Consider the following 25878-nt stretch of genomic DNA (forward strand, 5'->3'; position numbering starts at 1 on the left):
ATTGAGTTGTACATTAGTGGAATAACTGTTTTATTCTATCCACATTCACTGGATTTTGAGAAACGGAGGGTTTTTGGGGATTTTTTCAAATTCGATAAATAAAAATTTTATACAAAACGTCCGACAAAATAATTTCCGCTTAGAATATAAACAAACCGGCAAAATGACAGTAGCAATTTGTGACAAATGCGATGATGATAATTCTTGAAAATTTAAATTAAAAAAAAAAGTTCTTACCATCAAATATTTTCATTCCATATTTTGTTGCTTTTTTTTGGGGGGGGGGTGTTTTTGAGTAGAGTTTCTATTTCGTCCTCAGTTGGTTCAGCAACATGCGCCACCATTTTATTTTTCTCTACTCACAGTATATGAGCGGATTGGCTACTACTAGTATAATCAAAGCGCGCAATTCCAAGGAATGTGGATATAAAATGTCACATCTCCTCTCATTATCTGTAGCCGCTTTATCCTTCTACAGGGTCGCAGGCAAGCTGGAGCCTATCCCAGCTGACTACGGGCGAAAGGCGGGGTACACCCTGGACAAGTCGCCAGGTCATCACAGGGCTGACACATAGACACAGACAACCATTCACACTCACATTCACACCTACGGTCAATTTAGAGTCACCAGTTAACCTAACCTGCATGTCTTTGGACTGTGGGGGAAACCGGGGCACCCGGAGGAAACCCACGCGGACACGGGAGAACATGCAAACTCCACACAGAAAGGCCCTCGCCGGCCCCGGGGCTCGAACCCGGACCTTCTTGCTGTGAGGCAACAGCGCTAACCACTTCACCACCGTGCCGCCCTGGTACCAACATACTTCACAAAATGCATGCTTCTCACCTTGACTTGATGTTTTGATGCATGGATGATCCAACAAGCAAGTCACCTTGAACTTGTCATAACAAATCTTTTTACCTCCCCCCTTCGGAGCTTTCCTTGTTAACAATCACCAGTTTGTTTTGGTTTTTATACATACTGGCATGATTTGTTGTAACATGTGAGCTCATTGCTGAATGGGTAGAACTATAACAAGAACCAATAGAATGGCACGATGGCATGATTTTAAAATTTAGAATCAACATCATGATTGCGCTGTTCCATTGGCTCTTGGCTTCATTTTATGACTCTTTGACACCTATATACACTACCGTTCAAAAGTTTGGGGTCACCCAGACAATTTTGTGTTTTCCATGAAAAGTCACACTTTTATTTACCACCATAAGTTGTAAAATGAATAGAAAATATAGTCGAGACATTTTTCTGGCCATTTTGAGCATTTAATCGACCCCACAAATGTGATGCTCCAGAAACTCAATCTGCTCAAAGGAAGGTCAGTTTTATAGCTTCTCTAAAGAGCTCAACTGTTTTCAGCTGTGCTAACATGATTGTACAAGGGTTTTCTAATCATCCATTAGCCTTCTGAGGCAATGAGCAAACACATTGTACCATTAGAACACTGGAGTGAGAGTTGCTGGAAATGGGCCTCTATACACCTATGGAGATATTGCACCAAAAACCACACATTTGCAGCTAGAATAGTCATTTACCACATTAGCAATGTATAGAGTGCATTTCTGATTAGTTTAAAGTGATCTTCATTGAAAAGAACAGTGCTTTTCTTTCAAAAATAAGGACATTTCAAAGTGACCCCAAACTTTTGAACGGTAGCGTACTTGTATCCCCTGTGTCAAAAACAGCTGAAGCGAGGTCTGAAGTGCAAATCTGACAGTGTTCACTGATTTATTTTGGAATGCAGTAGTTTTTAGAACTAAAAGCGGTAGGTGGTATTCACCTGTCAAAATCGGTAGACTACCACGTGAATCGGGTAAAGTTGGCGAGTATGACTTGGTAATTTAAAGGTGATTTGGCTTTTATCACATGCACACGTGAATGTGAAGAAAATCAGCATTGCTGAAAACCTTTGTAAACCTCGTGGGGAATTTTTAGTTCGGGTTTGGTCAAAAAACATTTACATACCACTTCGATAAAAGGCTGATTAAAACGAGGCCCATTGTCGCATGTTTAGGATACAAATGGTATTTACTTGTTTTTATTATTTTGTATTTTAAAATGTTGCTAGATATGATACAGTATGATCATTTAGAAGTCAGGGTTGAACTTCAAATGTCAAGCTGTTAGAAATGTTCGCGTTGAACTGGGTGTCATGCGAGCTTTTTTGTTTAATGATTTGTCTTGAATTGATTCACTTTTAAGGCACTGAAGTACTCGTTCCAAACACACGACCGCCTGTGCTTCGTCATGGAGTACGCGAATGGAGGAGAGGTGAGTGTAGCGTGGTGGTTGAACTAATTCAGTTAGTTAGGTAATGTTATATTTGTGGCTGAAGACAATAAATATATGCAACCGTTTTCCTCCCAATAGCTTTTCTTCCACTTGTCACGGGACCGGGTATTCTCTGAGGATCGGGCACGGTTCTATGGAGCAGAAATCGTTTCTGCACTGGACTACCTGCACTTGGAGAGGAACGTAGTTTACCGCGATCTGAAGGTGAGCAGGTTTTCTGATTGATTGGCTTAATTAGTGATTGAAATGCTCAAAAGAATGCTTTATTTGCCTTCTTTACCAGAGTTTGGAGTTCCCTTAGTGCTGTGTACACACACACATTGGTGTTTTGTTATCTTTGTGAGGACCTTTCATAGGCACAATTATTACTGCAGCTGATTTAATGCTGTGCCTAAACATAAATTTAACCCAAATCCTTAACCACAGTAACCAAAAGGAAACGTTTTGTGTCTCTTGGTTTAAAGACAAAACCTGCAGTTTTTGTTTATTTAAAAAAAAAAAAATTTACCCATTGGGACCAGCTGAATGTCCCTATAAGATCAGAATTATGAAATATTTCCCCACCAAGATATAAAAACACCCCACCCACAGAGATATCCAACTCCCATAAACTATTTAGAATCCTATTCCCTTAAATAGCAATAGAGCGGTTATGTCATCCTTCATGTGCTTCATGCATTTGCACATTAGCAGAGCACTAAAATAACATTTCCCCACCTTGGATATCAGTTCCGTTAAGAGAAACTGATGGAGTTCATGTATAAGCTTTGCATCAGCTAATCAAACTAGGCAGGCCAACAGAGCACTGAGCGATCCCAGTTCCTTACCCCCCTCTCACACTGTCTGTATGTGTATGTGTCTCTCTCTCTCTCTCTCTCTCTGTCTGTGCTGTGTGCGGGATGTGCTACGGTTCCTCTGAAATTGCCAGAGTAGCAGGATAGGGTAGTTTGTGCTGACTGCTGTGCCTGAGCCTCTGGCCACGTGTGAGCTACAGCTGCCAGGTGACTTTTAGCCCCAGAGACGGGGGAGGACATGCTGATATTAAATTAAAAAAAACAACTGAAACTTCCGAGTGGCACAATAGAAAATGTTCACATTGTTGTCCGAAAATTGGTGTTCGAATCCCGATGATGCCACAGCCATCCGGGAGCCCAAAATTGGCCTGCGCTCTCTGGGATGGGTGGCATACTGTCTCATCCCTGTCAGAGCCAGTGACGCTAGCCAATCATGGGCGTCTGTGAGCTTGTACATACAGAAGTGGGCAGATAGTGCGTTCCTCAGAGCACCGCCCACTAAAGTTGCATAAGCAGCAGTTCGAAAAGATGTTGTCGGCTGGTGTCACGTGCTTTTGGAGAAGCCCTTCCTGGTTGGCGGTGGTCATGTGATGGAGATCTGTGGGTGGGAATTTTTTTGGAAAAAGGTACTCATCCTGGGTCACCAAATTTATAGTGATGCTCTAAAATTTGAAAACCCTGTTTTTCCTTATTTGTTGCTGCGCTGGAAACATGTCACAGAAATGTATTCAAAACAAATGTAACATCACCCAGACAATGCAATGTACTATGGTACTGTGAAACAGTCATTTTCAAGGCCGACTACACACAATCTTGCTCTGCCTCATATACCTTTTTGCTTCTTTCCTGTTCTGGTTTCTTAGCTGGAAAATCTGATGCTGGACAAAGACGGCCATATAAAGATCACCGACTTTGGGCTTTGTAAGGAGGGCATAACAGACGGAGCCACTATGAAGACCTTCTGTGGCACCCCAGAGTATCTGGCTCCTGAGGTAATCACACACACACACTTGCTTTCCAATCCTTCCTGTTTCAGGCAACTTAAAGGAATACGCCACCCCCAAGTGAAATTGAGTCAGTCCCTGCAGTCCCTAGAGTTGGATGAGTGAGCCAAAGCATTTTGTAGCCGACCCAGCCATTGTCCTGATCTGGAAACGTCCCGGTTAGCTTTAGCTTAGCGTAGTCGCTGTAATCCGGCGTGTCCAGATAGCATTGTCGTTGCAAAAGTGAATCAAATAACTCAAGATTTTTTATAATTATTTCTCATGACCTGTACATTCACATCGAGTACACATCAATGCAAATTAACACGAAGGGATTTACTAGACCAATTTATATCTGGAACTATTTTCGGCCACAGCACAGGCAAAGCACCGCTGCAGGCGCAGACACCACGCAGCACCACAACTTCCGTCAATACACCAGTGTTACCAGGGAAACCAGGGTTTTCAGGTGCTGTGTGGTGTCTTTGCGCCTGCAGCGGTGCTTTGCCTGTGCTGTGGCCGAAAATAGTTCCAGATATTAATTGGTCTAGTAAATCCCTTTGTGTTAATTTGCATTGATATGTGTACTCGATGTGAATGTACAGGTCATGAGAAATAATTATAAAAAATCTTGAGTTATTTGATTCACTTTTGCAATGACAGTGCTATCTGGACACGCCGGATTACAGCGACTACGCTAAGCTAAAGCTAACCGGGACGTTTCTAGATCAGGACAATGGCTGGGTCAGCTACAAAACGCTTTGGCTCACTCATCCAACTCTAGGGACTGCAGGGACTGACTCAATTTCACTTGGGGGTGGCGTATTCCTTTAAAGGGAACTTATTTATTTATTTTCAAAGCTGTATTCCAGCACTTGTATGTATGGCTAGCAGTTGTGTGTTTCCTTTCTTGTCCCTTTAAGAGTAAATGATTTACTCTGCCAAGAAAGCTGAGCCGGAGAGCAGCTGTGTGTTGATACACACGTTGTGATAGTGTTGGGGTGTGTCTCTCACCATTGCGTGCAGGTATGATATATGGCACAGTAACATAATAGGGCATTTTGTGCGTGTGTGTGTGTGTGAGAGAGAGAACCTGCCACCAGCATGAGGAATGTTTTCCGGGTGAATGGTGCCTGTATTGACACAGTTGCCTTGGTTTGGCATTTACTGGGAGATCAACGTGGCATGCGAGCTTCTATGCTGCCAAATGGACTCCCTCTTACTGAGAGTCCCTCAGGTGACACGTACCCACATTCTGACGGACAGTAGTTATGCATGCTACATCACTGCTATAGTATTAACGATTGATGAATAGTTTTTAGGACCCAAAATGTAGCGCTTCATCATAAAGAAGGCTCAGCTGAGGGAAATGTTTGCCATTGAACTAACCAGGATTCCGGAAATGGTGGATAGCAATGTGGTTATTACTGCCTGAGACTGTACTCAACGTTTCGGCTCCTCTGGTTAGGCCTGTGCACCTGCGCTAAGGAGGACCCCTACATGATTTATCTTGTACTCTGTTAACCCCTTAAATCCTTTCAAGCACCTAAAAGCTGTCCTGAGACCCCTTACCTAAATAAAACTGGCTTCATTTTATCCTGGATTCTGCCCTCTCAACCCTTTTCCCCTCATGTAGCCATGACAACGCAGCCCCGTTTTCTGAGACCTGTGGTTGGGGGAGGAGGATATCACTGTGGAAACAGTGCGACCTCTCCAGTGGGCTGTGTTACAGGTTGTTCTGCCATAAACAATGAGCTTGTTGTTTGGGCACAGGGCTATGGAATGCCTTTCCGCCTGGTCTCGCCAGGCGAGGGACGCAGAGAGAGAGAGAAATAGTCACTCGGGATACACTCGGAGATGTTCTTTCACTGGGTGTTTGCTTATCGAGGGTCTGTATGGAAACCTGTATGACTAGAGACATCAGAATTCAAATACAGTAAACAAGAAGACATGAATACAAAGTGTACTCTTCATATTCTTAGTTTAGTTTAATTAGTTAAATCGTATCTATGCACACTAAGGGTCGTCTACTACTACTACTACTAATAATAATAATAATAATAATAATAATAATATCGTCTATTTATGTAATGCAGTAAGTCACTTTGATTTGGGCATGCACCGTCTGTCCAGTGTTTCCAGCCCCGTGAGAAACCATAGTAGCATATCCTGCACTCTGATTGGCTGGTGAGCGGGTCCGTATCCTACGATACAGACCCTGGTTATGGACCTCTGGCGACTCGCTCGTTCACAACAACAAATAACATAGTAGCCTTTTTTTTGTCAACATTTTTTTAAAAATAATATTTATTTACAAGATTATCAAAAATCTTAAATTTTTGCCAGCATTTCTCAGGAGAATAGCATTAATTTTACAGCATGGATAGCGATAACGACCGTCTTCACAGCGAAAGCGAGTTTTACTACCCTGAGGAAGACGAAATAAAAGAAAACATTTCAGGAGAAAGCTAAAAACCTCTAACTGTTGCGAATGCCGAGCAAAAACATGGCTGAATCCTGAATGACTCCTAATTGTATAAATAGGGGACTACATAGGCGGCAAAATGTAGTTTTTTTTTTTTCCTGCCATGGAAGTGCACTTGTATACCGAGGAGGAAGCAATTTGCATTACAGCCGTGAATGAGGATTCAAAATTGCGGCTCGACTCGGTTTTCCCTTTCGGGCGCTCTCGTTTTCTGTTAGAATTTGGTTAAGAAAAAAGTAAATATATGATTTACCAGCTTAAGGTCGGTCCGTATGGTGAAATACCGTGACCTCGGCCTTGAATACTGACCTCGGCCCAGAGGGCCTCGCTCAGTACTTTCAAGACCTCGGTCACGGTATTTCACCATACGGACCTCCCAGCTGGTAAATAACATATATAATATCTCCTACACACATTGTTTGTTTAAAGTGTCGGTCTGGTTTATATGTTAAGTACCAGATGTCATTTTCAGAGGCACCAGCTACAATGCTACTTTGTTCCAGGCTTTACTTTTCTTTATAGTGTCTCATTAAACATTTAATGAAAGGTCATATATAAAAGGATAAGAAGAAACAATGATTATACATTTTTCTTCCATGTTTTGTGTGTCAGATAGGGAGTGGGGAACAGAAATAATGTTGGCCCACACGTGCTAGATAGGTCTGAGAAATAATACAAGCCAGTTGCTTGGGTTTGTTACTTTACAGCGTCATATATATAACTTGCAAAGAATAGAGAGAACCTGAGTTCAAATGTGTCTTGTCACATGGCTGTTTTGTCGTCCACCTCTGTCGGTGGAATCGCAGATCTGTGTCTCACACATGCGTAGAAACTGAATGTTCTCCTGTTGCTCTGTCAGTTTCTAGTGTAAACACAGTGACACATTTCATGAGTTTTCATTCCCAGGAAACTTGCTTATGGATCTGCTATTATAAGCAATCAATGAAACCAAACATGTTTAACTTGCAAAAATGCTGATGTGGTTTAAGGCAACAAGACAAAATCTGTTTCAGTCAAAGCTGATGCAGTGTTAAGGCCTCTGCATGCTCTTGCGACAAGGCTTTCACAGACAGTTGTAATTTATCGTTGAGCGGGGAGTAATAGGCGTGCGCGATGTTATTCACCGGCACAACGCAAGGGGGCGCGAAGTCGCTAGGAGTAGTTGGTGGGTGTGGTTAGTGGAGTGTTTATCCTCCGGTTACTTATAATGACTAGAACTTTTTTTTTTTATAATGACTAGAACTGGAGTCGTATAGATGTACGTACTTCCTCACTTCCTCGATCAACCGCTCTTCGTGCTGCTCCATCTTCGCTCGTGTTTTTAAAAATGCCAGTCATGAAAACAAACTAAACCGGGAAAGTAGGGAAGCGGAAGTGCGTGTACAGCAGATGTAGAGTGGACCAATCAGAGCCCTCTTGTCTGCGACGCTGTCTGCGAGGCTTCTGCGGTGGTCACAATTTTTGGGAGGTGCGTGCAGAGCGTCTGCGAAGGTGGGGGGGCTACGCAGACACTGTCTGCGACGCTATCGGCGAGGATTGGGTTGTCAGCATAAATTGGCCTTTAATCCACATATTAGCTATGAGGTGTGCGGTCCTGCAGAAGCATTGTGGGGCGACACCCCTAAGTGTAATACTCATGCCAAGTGAGAAGAACGGTTTGGGGTTTGTTCAGAAAAGCATCATTAAAGCTTTACGTTTGGAGACATTTTTAGAAACTAAGAGGACCATGAAGGGGAAAGGGAGTTGAAAATCTGCTCACAAGAGATGAAGGTCTTGGTGGGTATAAAATATTGGATCTGTGCCTATGTTCTGTTTTTGAAGGTCACTCTAGATAAGAACGTATACCAAGTGATTAAATGTAAATATTTAATTGGAAATTTTGACTGCCCCCCCACCCCACCCCCAAGGCTGCAGTACAGTGTGTGTGTGTGTACAAGATGACAGGTGGAAGGAAATAGGTGGCCCTTGTGTATGTGTGTATGCAGTGCTTCTGAGGAAGCCTTCAAGCTTCCCTGGGGGGTGTTTCTGTAAGCTTGGTGCGGTCTGTGCTTGTGTGTGTGAGGGACGGGCTTTGGCTCCTGGACTCCTGGCAGCTCCACAGCTGTGCCGCTTTTCTACATATAAGGGGCAGCTGCAGGCCCAGCTGTCTGTCTCTGCCTCTCTGCAAGTCACACGACAGCGGCGCTGGAAATAGAGAGCAGTTAGTAATCCAAGCAGCACACTGGCTTCACCTTACCACCATGGGCTTAGTCTCTCCCTCTGAGGGCACAGCGTTCACCTACCCTGCTCACTCGACCGTGGACTCTACACACTGCTGTGATATACACACTAGGGCAAAAATCCTTACTATAGAGATATGACCCAACAGGCATACAAATTAGTATACAGTGAAGTAGCAGAAGTTTGTGCCCCCTCCCTTCACAAGCTTGGTAGAGAGAATTGGCACAGGATTTAGTCTATGAAGCACAAGGAATCTATGGTTGCTCAGGGATGAAAGTCTTCCGGAAATCCGGATATTTGACAAAACTCTTGAAAATCTCCGGTTTTCCGAATGGAGAAATTTATTTTTCATGTTCCTAGACGCAGCGTAATACTTCACATTGTCCTTGCATGGGCGTGGTCCTTAAATAGCCCAAGCACAGTTCATTGATTTAAAGACAGGTGTTCTTTGTTAAAGGCGCGCGTGCCAGAGCTCGTTAGGCATGCGCGCCCAAGGCACGCCTTCAGGTGCACGGGCTAAGGCGCGCAGGACTGACACTGTTCTGCGCAAGCGCAACACAATCGCACTAGAAAGCGTGTTCGAGCTGCCAGTGTAGCTGCAGTCTTTTTAGTTGCGAATTACAAGTATTTTCTCTTGTGTTAATAATTCATCATGTCAAAACAAGCAAAACTTTCCTCCTTTCGACGTGAAGAGAGGTAAACAATTTATTATATATTTTTTTTTCCATCAAAGTTGCATTTTGTGGCTTCAAAGCTAAGCTTTAGTGCCGTTTCTAGAACACAACATCAAGAAAACGTGGAAGAAACAGCAATAATGGAAGAGCCGGTTTCTAAGCTACCTAAAACTAGCAATGGTAACTTATTTTTTGTTACATAATGCACTCAGGCTGCCAGTCAGTGTGTCTCACACACACACGCCCCTGATTTACATGAGAAATCTGGTATTCATTGGTGTGTTTAAATTTACAGACAATACGAACTAATGTAAACAATTGGCTTCAGCTCGCATAAATCTGAATTGGAAATGTTTAGTTCACTTTAGCTTCTGCAAACGCACAACTCTACTAAAAGATTGATAAACGAGGCTCAGTGTCCCCAACATTGAAACCTGAAAGCTTTAGAAACTCTAACAGACCTTTACTTTTTAACAGGACTGTTTTGGGATTTTGCTGAGTTTACCTTCAACTGTCTGATTTTTTTTTAAACTGTGTAGCAGGAAAATCACCGCGTTTTCTAAATGCGCTCCTGAAAATTACTCATTAACTAGGGGAATTAAATTTTGATATTTTTGACATGTTAATCATTAATGTACATGAAAGAAAAAGGCTTAGAAGTTATAACTTGTTTTAGTGAAAATAAGTACTGAAATGCACTAGAATGCAGGGTTTGGCGTGTTATTAAAATATTTTCGGGGGGACGTTGCCCCCCCAGTCTTAGTTTGACTTTCAAAAGTTCAGGGTTTTTTCTTTGCTCCACTTTCATCTCTAGTTGCTAGTGACTTTGAGCAGAGGGCTGTAAAAATGACAGTTTTCAAACTGTTTTGCAGCCAGGGCTTTTAACTGTGAAATTAAATTCCACAAACCCACTCAGTACATATTAATTTCAAGAACATTATTTAAATGAGTATGATAATGTTATGGCTGTCCACTGGTATTACTGGTGTAACTTTCCACTGGTATAACACTATGTCCAAGTTTTCATCGGCCTACTGTTGAGGTTTGGATTAACTGCATTCAATTATATTGACTGGTCAGAAGGCTAATGAGATTAAATGGGGGGGAAATGACACCGACACCCTGTTTGTGCTTCATGGTCTACACTGAGAATCACTGCTTTAATGCAAGGCTTTCCCAAAATAGCTTTGACTACGTTCAGACTGCACCCTGAAACGACCCATATCCGATTTTTTTTGCCCATATGCGACCTGTATCCGATTTGTTATTGACAATCTGAACGACACAGATCCGATTTTTTCACATGCGACCCAGGCCGCTTGGATATGTGGTCCTAATTCCGATGCATATCCGTTATTTGCGACTGCAGTCACATGCGACTGCAGTCTGACCGGACAGGTCGCATTCATGCGACCTACACGTCATCAACAAGAGACAAACGTCACTATTCTGCGTTGGCTAATCCCGCCTCTTTGGTGGAAACTTGAAGAGTGTGCTTTTTTTTTTGTTTGTTTGTTTACGTATTACGTAGATGTGCTTATTAAGTGTCAATTTGCGCATGCGGGACACTTTTGGGTCGTTTTCCGTTCATATTGGAGACCGCATACAAGTCTCATATAATTGGTAATGTGAACGGCCGAACAAAAAAATCGGATTTCACAACAAATCGGATATGGGTCGTTTCAGGTTGCAGTCTGAATGTAGTGCAAGTCATTGAGTACAAAAAAAAGTTTCCTGAGTGTTTTCTAGATCGGTCAGTGTTTCTGTAAAAGTTCATAAAAGAATGGGTGCTGAAAAGAGCGTTTTATGAATAATTGCTGCTTATTCTAGTCTTAAACTAACAAGCTGGCAAAAACCAGTTGAAGCTCCACCACACACATTCATCCCCAACCTGAATATTTAGGCCAGTAATCACAATGATGGGAAGCATCATAGTGATCGTTTTTTTTTCTCTCTCTCTCTTGCTCAAAAGTTTTTATTAGAACTCCTAATTTGTCGGGAGGACACATACAGTTGGGTATTTTAAAGATGATCCTCAGTGAGCACGAGCCCCATCTTTACTATATAAGGAACGTACTTGCACACGTGTATGCTTACTTCAGAGTTCAGGTTTTCATTTTTACGTTCAGGTGAAAGTGGACTAATTCATGTCCAAGTTTAAAAGTAATACCAAGTAACTCATAGTAATTCAGTGTCTTTGTTTTCTTACCAGTGTGTTTCCTTCTTCATTCATTATTTAATTACTGAGTACACAAAGTTCTCGTTTGGTGTTAAACACAGGGCTTCATGACCAAATAATTTGTGACAGCATTTTATTGTATAATTGTTTCGTTTGGTCAAAGTCAAAGCTCAGGAATGGGGAGATAATAATAGTAGTAGTAGTAAACATTAATAGTTTGCTCTGAGCAGAAACAATATTTTAATGTTTCTGTTCTTGTGTTCTAGCTCATTCTTGAAACAGTTTGAACAAAATGGAGAACCTTATAGGCTGTATACTGTATATGGGCCTAATATAGTAAAATGGTAGGTTTGGAACGCTATTGGACTTGGCAGCTGTGTTTGTATTGATAAGGATATGCGTACAAACACACACAGTAGCACGCACACACGCACAGGCTATGGGTTTTTCCCCATTTCTTCCCCAGCTCTAGCCCATAGTATTTTACCACGTTATTAAAATAAATCCAAATGCAGTGTTTCACATTATCAATAGAGAAAACATTGAAGCCATGTATCATTACATCAGCACTGGCTCATGACCATAGAATATTTATTTATTTATTTATTTATTTAGGACGACATTTAATACCAACATGGCCTCAAACAAAATCAAGTTGAGACTCTATCACACTTGACTTGCACCAACATTGAATTTTTGCGGTTTACCATAATAGGTTGTTTAGTCTAATTTGTTATTCATTCAAAAGAGGTAATTAGTATTTTGATGAAATTTTAAATGTATGCAGTTGTGAATAAGGTCTGTATGAAGGTTAACACTTATGGAACAGTTGATGTATACGGCGTAGCTCTGTCCCTGTGAATGAGCTGCTACTATATGCAGCACAGCGTGTGTAAAATCATACACACAATAAAATCTTGATGTGTTGCTGATGCAAAAACATGTAGGGCTTTGGAGGTAAGACGTAAATAATAAGCTGGTGGACGACACCGAATGGGGGACCATTATTGGTCATTAACAGAGATTTCACATTGTTTCTGTTCCAAATTTGTGGTTTTTTGTTTTTTTGGGGGGGTTGGGTACCAAGAAGAATATGGTTTGTTTCCAGGTTTTGTTTCTGGCCTCTAGTTACATTATTGTTGTATCAGTTCTGTTTGGTTTTATACCCATTCTTAATGAGTAATGCAAAAGGTGGCATTTTTGCACCTTACTTGAAATCTGGAAAAGCAGCTATAAGCATAAGCAAAGTGCAAATAAGCACTTTCCTCCGCAGATCTTGCATTTTGTACATGGGGCTGAGTATTTTCAGAGACACACATGACCAGTTTAAGAACTCTGCCTAAGATGACTAGCTTTCCTGAGACTAAGCAACACGGTTAATCTTTTCTCAGTGCTGCCAGTCCTGCCCAACCTAAACTACCCGATCTCTAGCGTTAGCTAACTGCAGTGGGTGAGTGTGCTGACACAATGTTCTGGGCTCCTGAGAGAAACGCTATCTCCAGCCCCTGATGCCAGCTGGGAGCTCTGCCTGACCACAAGCACCCCAAGAACTGGAAAGGGGCCACCCAAATTAAATCAAAAACACTTTTATAGGCAGTACATAGAGGATTGCATGAATATATCATCTTAACAGGTATGTGTTTTTGTACTGATGCTGTATCCTGATGAAGTCTTTCATGTCTGGTTCTCTCTTTTTGGAAATCCTGTGTGTTTTAATGTCACAGCCAGGCAACACCGTTTAGTCAGTATCGTGTATATGCGTATGAGTACAAGGTCCATGACCCTAATAATATAACTACAGTAAATAATAATAATATTTGTCTTTCAGCTGTTTATGACCGTGTGCATGGTTGGTTTGCAGTTTTCTGCTAGAGACTGTAGAGAAGAGGAATTCTGAAACGTGTGCTAATGTCGGTGTATTGCAAGAGGATGATTTGAAGTGGGCTGAGAGGATGTTTAATAATGTGTTACAGTGCCACCAAGTGGAACCGGCGATGTATCGCAGAGCTTTTAATTGCAGGATTGAATCACATCTGTTCCATTAACTGTATATTCTGAAAATTAGCACGGTGTAGACTTTCCCCCCCATCTTGGTGGTGGTACATGTATAAAATTGCACACATGCTTATCTAGTAGCTATAATATTCAATTTTGTGTGATAATGGATGTGTTGCAGGTGCTGGAGGATAACGATTATGGCCGTGCTGTAGACTGGTGGGGCCTGGGCGTGGTCATGTACGAGATGATGTGCGGCCGCCTGCCTTTCTATAACCAGGACCACGAGCGCCTGTTCGAGCTCATCCTAATGGAGGACATCCGCTTTCCCCGTACACTCGCCCCTGAGGCTAAATCACTGCTCTCTGGCCTTCTCAAGAAAGATCCCAAACAGCGGTGAGCAGCTCCTTTTAATTCTCACACTCCTTCAAAGTCAGAAAAATGTTGCTGATATTTAGCATGTGTAATTATCACTTTTTTTTTTTCGCGGTCCAAATCCTGCGCTCTGATTGGCTGGCGAGCGGGTCCGTATCCTATGGTACGGACCCCAGTTACAGACCCTGGTTATGGACCTCTGGCGACTCGCTCGTTCTCAACAACAACAAACGTTTATCTTTTTTTTTTACAAGATTTATTTATAAGATTATCAAAAATCTTATAAATTTTTGCCATCATTTCTCAGGAGAATAGCAGTAATTTTACATCATGGATAGCGATAACGACAGTCTTCACAGCGAAAGCAAGTTTTACTACCCTGAGGAAGAAGAAATAAAAGAAAACATTTTGGGAGAAAGCTAAAAACCTGTAACTTGCTAACAGTTTGATCTCATTAATTAATGAGGCCCATTTTGGACCATGTTATCCTCATACATAATATTACGTTAGGTAAAAACTTTAAACCAGTACAGTCTCTTCTTCAAAGTTTCACCAAATGGCTTTATTTATGCAATATAAACGTCATAATACTGTATAACTTTGGTCGAGCAAAAACATGGCTGAATCCTGAATGACTCCTATTTGTATAAATAGGGGACTACATAGGCAGCAAAATGTAGTTTTTGGTTTTTTTTTTTCCCTGCCATGGAAGTGCACTTGTATACCGAGGAGGAAGCAATTTGCATTACAGCCGTGAATGAGGATTCAAAATTACGGCTCGGCTTGGTTTTCCCTTTCGGGCGCTCTCGTTTTCTGTTAGAATTTGGTTAAGAAAAATAAATAAATATATGATTTACCAGCTTAAGGTCGGTCCGTATGGTGAAATACCGTGACCTCGGCCTTGAATACTGACCTCGGCCCAGAGGGCCTCGCTCAGTACTTTCAAGACCTCGGTCATGGTATTTCACAATACGGACCTCCCAGCTGGTAAATAACATATATGTATTTAATATTCTATGGAGAAGGTTAGATACTGTGTGTTTTTAAATGTTCTCGGTTTAATATACGAGTAGTCACGGGGGGGGAATACTAGTGGCAACATTTGACACGTTGATTGATTGATTTGTGTTTTTAATGCTTGTCCTTTAGATTAGGAGGTGGTCCTGATGATGCGAAAGAAATTATGCAGCACAAGTTTTTTGCTGGAATCGTGTGGCAAGATGTTTATGAGAAAAAGGTAAAAACAAACAAAAAACCCCAAACTTATTTTGTTCGTTTTCATGTAACGGGATACAACCACTTCTTTTAATAAGAATAGATTATTTCTTTCATTATTGAGTGTTTGGTGTTAATGTGAAACACAAGACCTTTAGACATGGATTCAGTTTGATCACATCCTCAGCTTTTGCTCACACTGTAAATATAAGGGTTGGTCTTATGCTGATCCCTGCTTAAACTTGCACCCATCCCTGCATTTTTCACAGTGCGGATGAGGGTTTTATCAACGAGAATTGTCCAGTGCAACATGAAAGCCTGATTATTTATTTATTTGTCAGTAATAACAGTAGACGCAAATGATTTAAACATTGTTCTAAAACTTATTTCCTCTCTCTCTCTCTCTCTCTCTCTCTCTCTCTCTCTCTCTCTCTCTCTCTCATATATATCCTCTCAGCTGATCCCTCCATTTAAGCCCCAGGTTACCTCAGAAACAGATACAAGATATTTTGATGAGGAGTTCACTGCACAGACCATCACTATCACACCACCAGGAGAAGGTATTTATCTTAACAGTATGTGAAACTGCATTGCCACCTCACTCTCCCCAGGGACCGTGGCTTGAGCTTGGCTTACTGTCTAGGTGGTGTTTTTGCTCTTTGCAGTTTCTGGTCTGCATAGGTTTCCTCTTTCCTGTAGGTTCTCTGGTTTCCTCCCACCTCTCAGTAGGTGTGTTGGCTATGCTAAATTGCCCCTAGGTGTGTGTGTGTGTGTGCGCGCGCGCATGGTGCGCTCCCATCCAGAGCGTATCCCTGGCTCAAGGCTTCGGACCCACTGCAACCCTGACCAGGATAAAGCCGCTACTGAAGACGAATGAATGTACAATAGGACACTGTACACTCTCACCTGAGGGATTTCACCATCTTAGAGGTTGTGGTGTTTAAGCTTTCACTGCTGGAAATTCCTTAAAGGAGAGACGCAGAGCCTTTATTGTTAAATACATTTCTGAGTGGATAGTCTCTCCATCCTTGACTCTTGTATGCTGCATAAATGGGAATTTAAAAAAAAAATCTGTTTTTGAGAGTTAAAATCGATCGCAAAGTTGGTATTCGAGCTGCCCCGCTGAGCCAGCCAGCCCTGAGCGCGTGATGTCACAGCAGTAACCAGTTTTAAGGCCGAGGCCTTTGACGGCTATAGACCAAAGTCATATAAATAAAAATTTATGGTGAAAGTAAGAAATACCGTCACCGACTTGCTCAACTAAGACTGATTTGACTTCATTGGTTGTGGGTTGACTCTCATTAAAACAGGAGAGGTGTTATAACTTGTGCAACATACATGTACACGCATGCATTTTCACTGATAAAACGTAAAAGGCTAATTAAATAATCAGATGAACTGAGACAATCATATTCTGAAGCAAATTAAATAATCTTATACCGGTAACTTAAACGCACAATACAAGTTACATGTATTAATCTAAATGCAGGTAAACAACGAGTGTTTGTTTTGTATCCAAATGAGAGTCAGAGCTTACCCGTCTGTGTTCTCGCTTCTTGAAGGCCGATTGTTTTTGAAACAATCTGACTTTCAGTTGTTCATTCAGTTCTCCGTTCATTCACTTCTTCCACGTAAGGGTGAGATGGCAGCGATATCCCGCAGAGAAATCAGACGGCTGCTCCACTCATTCACTTTTCTCCATACTGTGTACTCCGCCATTACTGCTCGGCTCAGGCAATTACTAAAACCCGGGACGGAATGGGACGTCACCGGTTTTAGCAACAATTGCAGGGAGGTCACTGCCCAAGCAATATGTCCCGTCCCATTCCGTCCCAGGTTTTAGCAACGGCTCACTCCGGGAGGACTGGTGCAACTGAACTCACTTTCCTTTTAAAAAATTAAATACTTTCCTTTTCTTGTAGTTTTCTTTTTCTGTAATTGCTGGTACTGCACCCTCTTTCAATACGGGCTTATAGCCAACACTCCTCGACAGATCAGAGGTCTCGTACGAGTCTTCAGTAAAATGTGCAGAGCAGAGGAGAGACCACTTCGTAGGCGCCCAATGTGCCAGTGAACTTCTCGCAAAACGCGTCCAAGTCTTTGCAGTTTGAACGTTCTTGGGCCATGAATGCAATGTAAATCCACCTTCTGTCGTGTTGCTGCACTGGCCAGCAGCACATCTACGTGGCATGGCGATAAATTAGCTCAAAATGGAGGATCGGAGTTGCAGTCAGCTGTGTTTTAGTATAGCGGAAATGGCGATGAGACCGATAGACTGTTGTTAGTTTTTTCTTTTTTTATCAGACATCTAATTTTTTAGGTTTGTTTACCTTCTGACATGTTTCGACGTACGACTGTCGTCTTCCTCAGAGTGTCACCGGATGTTATTGGTGACGCATCTTTTATCAGCCGATGTTTCCGAAGGCGTGGCCTTCCTGTCTGGATTGACAGGTCGGTCACGCCTTCTACGGTCAGTTCGTCCCCTGCAAGATGGCACTCCAGGTATGGGAGAGCATGTATGCTCCCTCATCTCGGTTGATGGTCCTCGGGCTTCGCTTACGGATCTCCATGGCCTCCCTGATCCAGCGCTGATGTTTATTATCTTCTGTGCGGATGACTCTGGCATTTCCCCAGTCCATAATGTGATTTTCCCTTTTGCAATGATCTGTTATGGCTGACTTATAATTTTCCTGTTGTGCCTTTTCTTTTATTGTTCGGGTTTGTCTTGTAGCTGTCTCCTTTTCGCACTCTTTCTTATGTTCATTTTTTCTTGTGTTGAAACTCCTTCCTGTCTCCCCGATGTAAGTTTTATTGCATAACTGGCATGGAATCTCATATATGGTGTTGCATCTGTTTTCCGGATGTATTCTGTCTTCGGGATGAACCAGGATCTGACGGAGTGTTGTGTGTGGTTTGACAGGTGTGTTAATGTTGTATTTCCTCATTGCTCTTTGAATGCGTTCCGTTATTCCTCTGATGTATGGTAATGTCACTACTCCCCTGCGTTCTTGTTTGTTGGTTTGTTTTTTCTCTTTCTTCTGTGTTTTATTGTTTTTGACCTGTTCCGCCCCTTTGGATATTGCCCATTGTGGATATTGACATGCCTTCAGTGCGTGTTGTATATGTTGTTCTTCCTGTTCTTTGTCCTGTGCATCTGTAATTATTGCTGCGCGTTCATGCAATGTTCTAACTACGGATATTTTGTGCATTATGGGGTGTTCGGAAGTCCAGTTTAAATATTGGTCGGTGTGTGTGGGTTTCCTGTGTACTTTTATTTTGATGTCCCCATCTTCTGTGTGATGTATTTTTAAGTCCAAAAATGCTATTGACTGCTCCGTTTCCTCTTCATGTGTGAATTTTATATTGCCGGTATTGTCTATGGTGTTGAGATGGTCGGTGAGTTGTTGAGTGTGTCCCCTCTTCACTTTTTCCAATATGTCGTCCACATACCGTTTCCAGAGTGTTGGTCTGTATTCCGCTGGTATTGTAGTGAGTGCTTTCTGCTCCAGGTCTTCCATGAAAAAGCCGCACATGATGGCTGATAGTGGGTCTCCCATGGCAAAACCTTCCTTTTGTCTGTAAATTGTGTTCCTGAACTGAAAGTATGTGGACGTGGCGATGAATTGAAGGAGCTGAGTGATGTCTTGTACAGTGAGGTTTGTGCGTTTCTTGAGCGTCCTATCTGTTTTTAATTTGTCTTGTACTACCTGTATGGTGGCTCCCGTGGGTGTTCTGGTGAAAAGAGATATGACATCGTGTGAAATGAAAACTTCGTCTTGTTGCATTTTTATGTTTTTTAGTTCTTCTGCCAGTTGTTTTGAGTTTTTGCAGTGTTGGTCTGCGAGTCCTAGTAATGGTTTAATTATTTCAGTGAGTGCTTTTGATAAGTTGTATGTGACTGAACCAATGCTATCTACTATGGGGCGTAATGGTGTTCCTGGTTTGTGTATTTTTGGTGTGCCGTAAATCCTGGGGATGACATTGGCTGTGGGTACTAAATGATTATATGCCTGTTTATCTATTTTATTTTCATTGAGTAGCGGTTTGAGTAATGCTTTAAGTTTCTTTTTCTTGTCTTCTGTTGGGTCTTTTCTTAATATCTCGAAGGCATCGTCACTGAGTAATTCCATCATTTTGTGTTCATATTCTTCGGAGTCCATGATAACTACTGTTCTGCCTTTATCTGCTGGGAGGATTGTGATGTCTTTATTTTTTGCTAACGTTCTCATGGCTTTGGCTTCCTGTTTGGTGATGTTACTGGGTGGTGGTTTGGCCGTTTTCAATATACCAGCTATTGCGTTTCTTAGTGCTGCTTTTTGTCCCTGATCCTGTATTTGACGCGGTACGCGGTGGTCCGGATCACCGTATTTTCCATACAAAACGAGGGCATTAATTAATTATTTTTCCTGGATTGTGGTCCGGTTCACCGTATGCTGTATTATATTACGATATAAATAAAAACTTACCAAAATCATACTGTGTTTGTCATTTAATACGAGTTTTTTTACAAAGTCGTACATCATTTGTTATTTTTTCTCAAACCGGAAGAGAAATGCATGCGTAAAACACACGCGCAATAAAAGATACCAGTTCTAACGCATGTAAAAAAGCGGGAGCTGCCACGAGGGAAGTGAAGAATAATTTTACCAACTTTTTATTTGTCTTCTGAACTTGGTGGTCCGGACCACACCTGAAAACGGCGTGGTCCGGACCACAACGGTAGTCCGGACCACCGCGTACCGCGTCATTTTCTCACATGCTAATTCAGTTGCCAGAATGAATTCATCGTGTGGTATGTTGTTCGGTGTGACAGCGTAGTTGAGTCCTTTTGCTAATATACTGCGTTCTGCTTGTGAGAGTTTGTACCTTGATATGTTGTGGATCCATTTGTCGTTGATGTGTGCGTGCTCCGGTTCTGCCTTCTTTTTCTGTGCAATGAGTCTGTCCAGTTTTCGGATTTGTCCGGTTTTTGTCTCTGTGAATTCCTGCTCATGTATGTCTGCCAAGTGTCCGTGTATTGCTATTTCCATTTCCTTGTTTTGGGGAAACCGGCGTTTGAAAGTTTCCGTCTCCCTGTGTAGTTCGCTGTTGATATTATTGAGTTTGTCAGTTGTGCGCCGTATCCGTTCTTTTACCAGAGTCATCCACACTTTCCTGATCATCTTTTCCGCGTTTCTGGTTGGAATCGGGTTCTTGATGTTCAGGCTGGCCGGTACGACTTCCTCATCCCGGCAGCGCAGATTGAATCTCAGGTGATTCCTGTAGCGTGCCCGTTTTCCGTGTCAATCTTTCAAGGCGGCGAAACTCCTTGATGCTTTCATCTCCATAACTTATTCTTAATCTTTCGATTACGTTCATTATGTCTTATATTGAATATTGTTAGTTTTTTCTTTTTTATCAGACATCTAATTTTTAGGTTTGTTTACCTTCTGGCATGTTTCGACGTACGACTGTCGTCTTCCTCAGAGTGTCACCGGATGTTATTGGTGACGCATCTTTTATCAGCTGATGTTTCCGAAGGCGTGGCCTTCCTGTCTGGATTGACAATAGAACTGACAGTAGAAGGCGTGACCGACCTGTCAATCCAGACAGGAAGGCCACACCTTCGGAAACATCAGCTGATAAAAGATGCGTCACCAATAACATCCGGTGACACTCTGAGGAAGACGACAGTCGTACGTCGAAACATGTCAGAAGGTAAACAAACCTAAAAAATTAGATGTCTGATAAAAAAGAAAAAACTAACAATATTCAATATAAGACATAATGAACGTAATCGAAAGAGACCGATAGACTTCCTGCTGTGACATCACGGACGTCAAGGTCATTCACTCAGACCGCTACCTATATGAATCACTTTAATTGTCAAAATTACTGTATTAGATTTATTGTTAACACTTAAAACTATTCCTGTGCCATTCTTGAGGTCTCAAGGCATTTATAAACGAAAGTTGCAGTAAATTCTTTCAATAATATTTTGAGCAAGCACATGTATATCTCTGCTTATTTAATAATAAACTCTGTTTGAGCTTTAGAAAAATTGTTTCTATAGTAACAGCTTGTGCCGGATGAGATCCATAATCTGAGGTTATGGATAAAACGTATGGTGATATTTAGCAAACAAAAGCGCATAGTCCTTGATATGGTGAAGCTTTCTGGAAGGAGTTTTGGCCATCAGCACTTTGTAACTGTCAGTGAGTTTTCAGGAAAGAGGACTGTGCAGTTTCTCTTTGTCTTATTAACTTTGAGACAAAAAAGGGAGCTGGTTAGAAAATGATTGTTTATCGTGGATATGAGTAATAACCGGAATTAATTTGTCTTGTAGACGTTCCACAGCATTAAATGGAACTTTTAAATGGTTAAAACACATGACAAGTTTATTAATAATTCAAATATTGTAATTGTTGTGAAATTGCTGTGGTATAATAGGAATAAAGGACTTTGGGACATGCTGTTCTAGGAAAGTAATACACTTTGAGGTGGGAACAGGAACACTCTTGCGCATCGCGTCTCATCGCACCTGTAACAGCACACCTGTTGTGTTTTATTTCTTGAATACTTATTAGCAGTAAACAAACCACAGCATGTCATTCTTATTTTATTTTTAAATGGTGCTTTTTGTTAAACTGAAGGGTGGCACGGTGGTGTAGTGGTTAGCGCTGTCGCCTTACAGCAAGAAGGTTCGAGCCCCGTGGCCGGCGAGGGCCTTTCTGTGTGGAGTTTGCATGTTCTCCCCGTGTCCGCGTGGGTTTCCTCCGGGTGCTCCGGTTTCCCCCACAGTCCAAAGACATGCAGGTTAGGTTAACTGGTGACTCTAAATTGAGCGTAGGTGTGAATGTGAGTGTGAATGGTTGTCTGTGTCTATGTGTCAGCCCTGTGATGACCTGGCGACTTGTCCAGGGTGTACCCCGCCTTTCGCCTGTAGTCAGCTGGGATAGGCTCCAGCTTGCCTGCGACCCTGTAGAACAGGATAAAGCGGCTAGAGATAATGAATGTTAGGGCGTATTCACACCTACGTTGTTTGGTCCGGACCAAACGAACCAAATTTCCCTTGGTCCGGACCTTTTGGGTTGGTCTGAATACAAACCACCAAACTCTGGTCCGGATCAAACAAGCGGACCGAGACCGAGCTGCAAGGTCGGACTCGGTCTGGACCAAAGGAACCCTGGTGCGGATCTTTTGGAGGTGTGAAAGCAGACCGGACCTAATCCGACAATTTTGCTTTTTTGCATCTCGGGAGCTTCTGTCGTTTGTCGAGCATTATGGGAAACAGAGTCTTGACACTCCACCGCAAAGCGCAAACACTGTTTCGGTTGTCAAGGGAACCTTACAACAGTCGTTCCGTCATTCAGGCTAGACTACAGAGTACAAAAAATGAGTAGGGGGCAAACGTGGGCCGAGGAAGAAACGCGTACCCTTGTGGATATATGGGCAGATGAACACACATCTGAGCTTTTGGAGAGAACACACAAAAATGCCGACGTGTTTGCTGTATTCAGTGAGAAAATGAAGAAGGGGTTCACGCGCTCCCCAGAACAATGTCGGCTAAAAGTGAAGAAACTCCGTCAGACCTACGTTAAAATCAGGGACATTCTTTCAAAAAGTGGCGGTACTAGCGACTTGCGTGAAGAGCCAGAACTGTCACATGATGTGCGCTCATCAGCGCTATCCTCCGTGACTACTTTTGAACTTAACGCTTTGTGCGCGTGTCGTCTCTGACCAATAGCTGAACGACCTCAGGGCGCGTGGCTTTGTTGACAGATTTTGGTCCGCTTACTAAAATGTACAGTGTGAAAGCGAACCGCACCAAAATGAAAAAAATAAAAAAACATTTGGTTCGGACCAAAGCAAGTGAACTATCGAACTATCCTGGTCTGAATACACCCTTAAACTGAATCTGAACTTGAATACAAAAAGGAATTAATATTCTGTCATTCTCTTCTTCTGTCTCCTTTTTTTTTCTTCCTCCTCTCAGATGAAAACATGGAACTGTTCGACAGCGAGAGGAGACCCCACTTCCCAAAGTTCTCCTACTCCGCCAGTGGAACCTGTTAGATGACACCTTTTCCCCATATCAGCCTCCGCGCCACTGAGTCCAGCGCCCCCTGCCGGGTGCTTCGGGTAGCTGTTGCTCTTTTGCACCACTGACCACCGACACATTTTCCCCCTACAACACACGAACTGGCCTAAGTGCACAGGTGTCCTTCTCCTGGATTTCATCTGCTTCTTGCTTTCATTTCATAATTTTGTGAACGACGAACATCAACCTTCCAGCCATTTTATGTTTCCTTTGTGGTCTGAGAATGATTATTATTATTATTATCATTATTATTATTATTATTTCTGAGGATATCAGAAGGAACACACACACACACACACACACACACACGAGTACACAAGCTGACAGGTTTTATAGCACTTCACAAACCAAGTCAGATATTTACAGTAGATTTAATGAAATGCCAAATATACTTCTTTTACTTGTATTTAAAAAAAGACCAACCATTTGGACCAACTGAAGCGTTTCTACATTTTTATACACTGAAAGACTGAATTCAAGAAAATATCTTGGAAAAAGTGTAGTGCAACATTTCAATCAAGCAGAGCCTTGCCTATCCTATATGAATATCAGTTCACTTCTAGATGTATGGACTGGAATTGCTTTGGCCCACCTGCTGTAGGCTAAAAATTTTACCCTGCATTTATAATCATTTGTACTAAATGTGCAATACTGTAGCAAAATAATAGATAGATCGTAGTACCATGGTTAAGTTTGAAGCAAAGCCAATTCAGTCTTTAGGAACTTTTTTTTTTCCCCCTCCTCCTTCTTCAGTCCTCAAAGCAGTCAGGAGTTGTTCTCATTTTAATAACTTAAAAATGCACGGATACATCGAACTATTCTGGACTTGAATATTATCCCACATCATGTATTTTATAATCTTGTTGTCTGGGTACTCTTCTTCCGGTCTCCTTTCTCTTTTTTTTCCTACTTCCTTTTTTGGTAGTTTTCTGTATTAAGTGCATTATTCACAGTGCACGTTGCACAGCCTCAGTGAGGTACTACAGCTAGAACTACTCTAACAACTTTAGGGACTTTTTTTTTTTTTAACGAGTTTGGCTTTGAATCCAAGAGACCCAACAGGCAGAACCAGCTTGTGACCTTTTGGATTTTTTTTTTTTTTTTTTTTTTAAACCTGGATGTGTTCAATATTTATATATTAAAAACCAGCAGCTTGACTGTGCAGGACAAGTGCTCTTCCCTGTTTCAAATGTTACGTTTGTACATTTCGGCATTACTCGCACCGTAGAGGAGCTACACGTAAAACTAAACATGTCGTGGTGCTTTAGCTCGCAAAGTTGGCCGTTGTTTACAAACTAAAGCCGTTAAGAGTATTTGTTCTGTTTATTTGATTAACGCATTCGAGGCATTTCCAACAATAAACGCAGCCATAGTTTTCATGGTTTTACTGGGTTACGCAATTAATGCTGATTTTAGAAAGAGCTATGAAATGAGCTGCGATGATCTCTGGTTAGGAGTGTAATTTAATTTGATTTATGAAGTCTATGATGAAAGAAAAGAACCTTACCTAGAGCTCCTTTATGCTTGAAGGTGACATGAACCAACACATCTGTCCATTAATCTATTGCAAGGTGTAAATACCAAGAAATTGCTTTCAGATACAATCCATTACAGTGCATGTACAGATACTGAAATGAGACTTGTACAGTTATAGAATCTGTTAAGCTAAGCATCATGAATATGTTTTTGAAAGTGACTTTTTTTTATTGTCACAATTTTTAAGTGCATTACTCTGATCAGTGTTTGGATTTCATGTAGTAATCATTGGTAATGAGTAAATTAAAAAAAAAAGTCCTCATCAATCATGAGTAAATGAATGTAAATGCTTTTTTCCCCCCTTCACTTTAAGCTTGTTTTTCCTGTTTAAAGAAGCGATAAGTGACTTTATTGCATATAATTAGTCCCCATGCCTATTAGTAGTGAGTGATATGTGACCAGACCACAGAAACGAATGAAACATGAATGTTTGTTTTATTCCCACCTTCTAAACATTCCACAATTGTGTATCACGTATGAATCTACTTATTGCTTCTTTAAGACTCCATTGTTACATATGCATATGTTTTCTCATACTGTTATCTTTTTTTAATGGGGAGATATTTTGCTTCTTTTTTTTTTTGCGGCCTTTCCTCAATTCTCTAAGACACAAACTTTAGTATATGAATAATATAAACTTTGTACGCACATCTGTTTATATGGCTTCAATTTTTCTGTGGAATTGAGCAAATTAAAAAAAAAAGTTTGGCTAAAAGTATTGATTGATCATTTCAGGGCACATTGGGAGAAGTATAGGAATAATGGTTCATTGAATCAAGCAGAAAGACGGTGATCTGATTTTGGATTTACACTGGGTCTGAAGTACAGCTGATTAGGCCTGATTGTGCCACTATTAGGAAAACTTAAGTAAAATGAAAATATCGCAGCGCTGTTGAATTCTTGAATCTGATTGGTCAGAAGGTGGTGTTGGAGTAAAGGATAATGTACAGCTAGCTGGTCATTTGGTGAAATAAACCCCAAAACGAGAGTCTTGAAGCATCCCGAAGCAGTCTGGTTTGCTGTACATTATC

The 25878-nt window shown here is 41.6% G+C and overlaps 1 protein-coding gene across 1 annotated transcript in view; it reads left to right on the forward strand.

Annotated features, from left to right (window-relative positions):
• akt1 (v-akt murine thymoma viral oncogene homolog 1) overlaps nucleotides 1–25562 on the forward strand; it is a 143795-nt gene extending 118233 nt beyond the window's left edge. Inside the window, exons 8-14 of the mRNA XM_060933974.1 lie at nucleotides 2222–2290; nucleotides 2390–2515; nucleotides 3969–4097; nucleotides 13823–14037; nucleotides 15166–15253; nucleotides 15689–15791; nucleotides 23207–25562. Of these exons, the coding sequence (XP_060789957.1) occupies nucleotides 2222–2290; nucleotides 2390–2515; nucleotides 3969–4097; nucleotides 13823–14037; nucleotides 15166–15253; nucleotides 15689–15791; nucleotides 23207–23286 (810 nt within the window). The 3' untranslated portion in view covers nucleotides 23287–25562. The remainder of the gene's footprint in view (nucleotides 1–2221; nucleotides 2291–2389; nucleotides 2516–3968; nucleotides 4098–13822; nucleotides 14038–15165; nucleotides 15254–15688; nucleotides 15792–23206) is intronic.
• Nucleotides 25563–25878: the final 316 nt, after the last annotated feature.

This window comes from Neoarius graeffei, chromosome 11 (genome assembly GCF_027579695.1).
Source record: "Neoarius graeffei isolate fNeoGra1 chromosome 11, fNeoGra1.pri, whole genome shotgun sequence".
Taxonomy (NCBI): domain Eukaryota; kingdom Metazoa; phylum Chordata; class Actinopteri; order Siluriformes; family Ariidae; genus Neoarius; species Neoarius graeffei.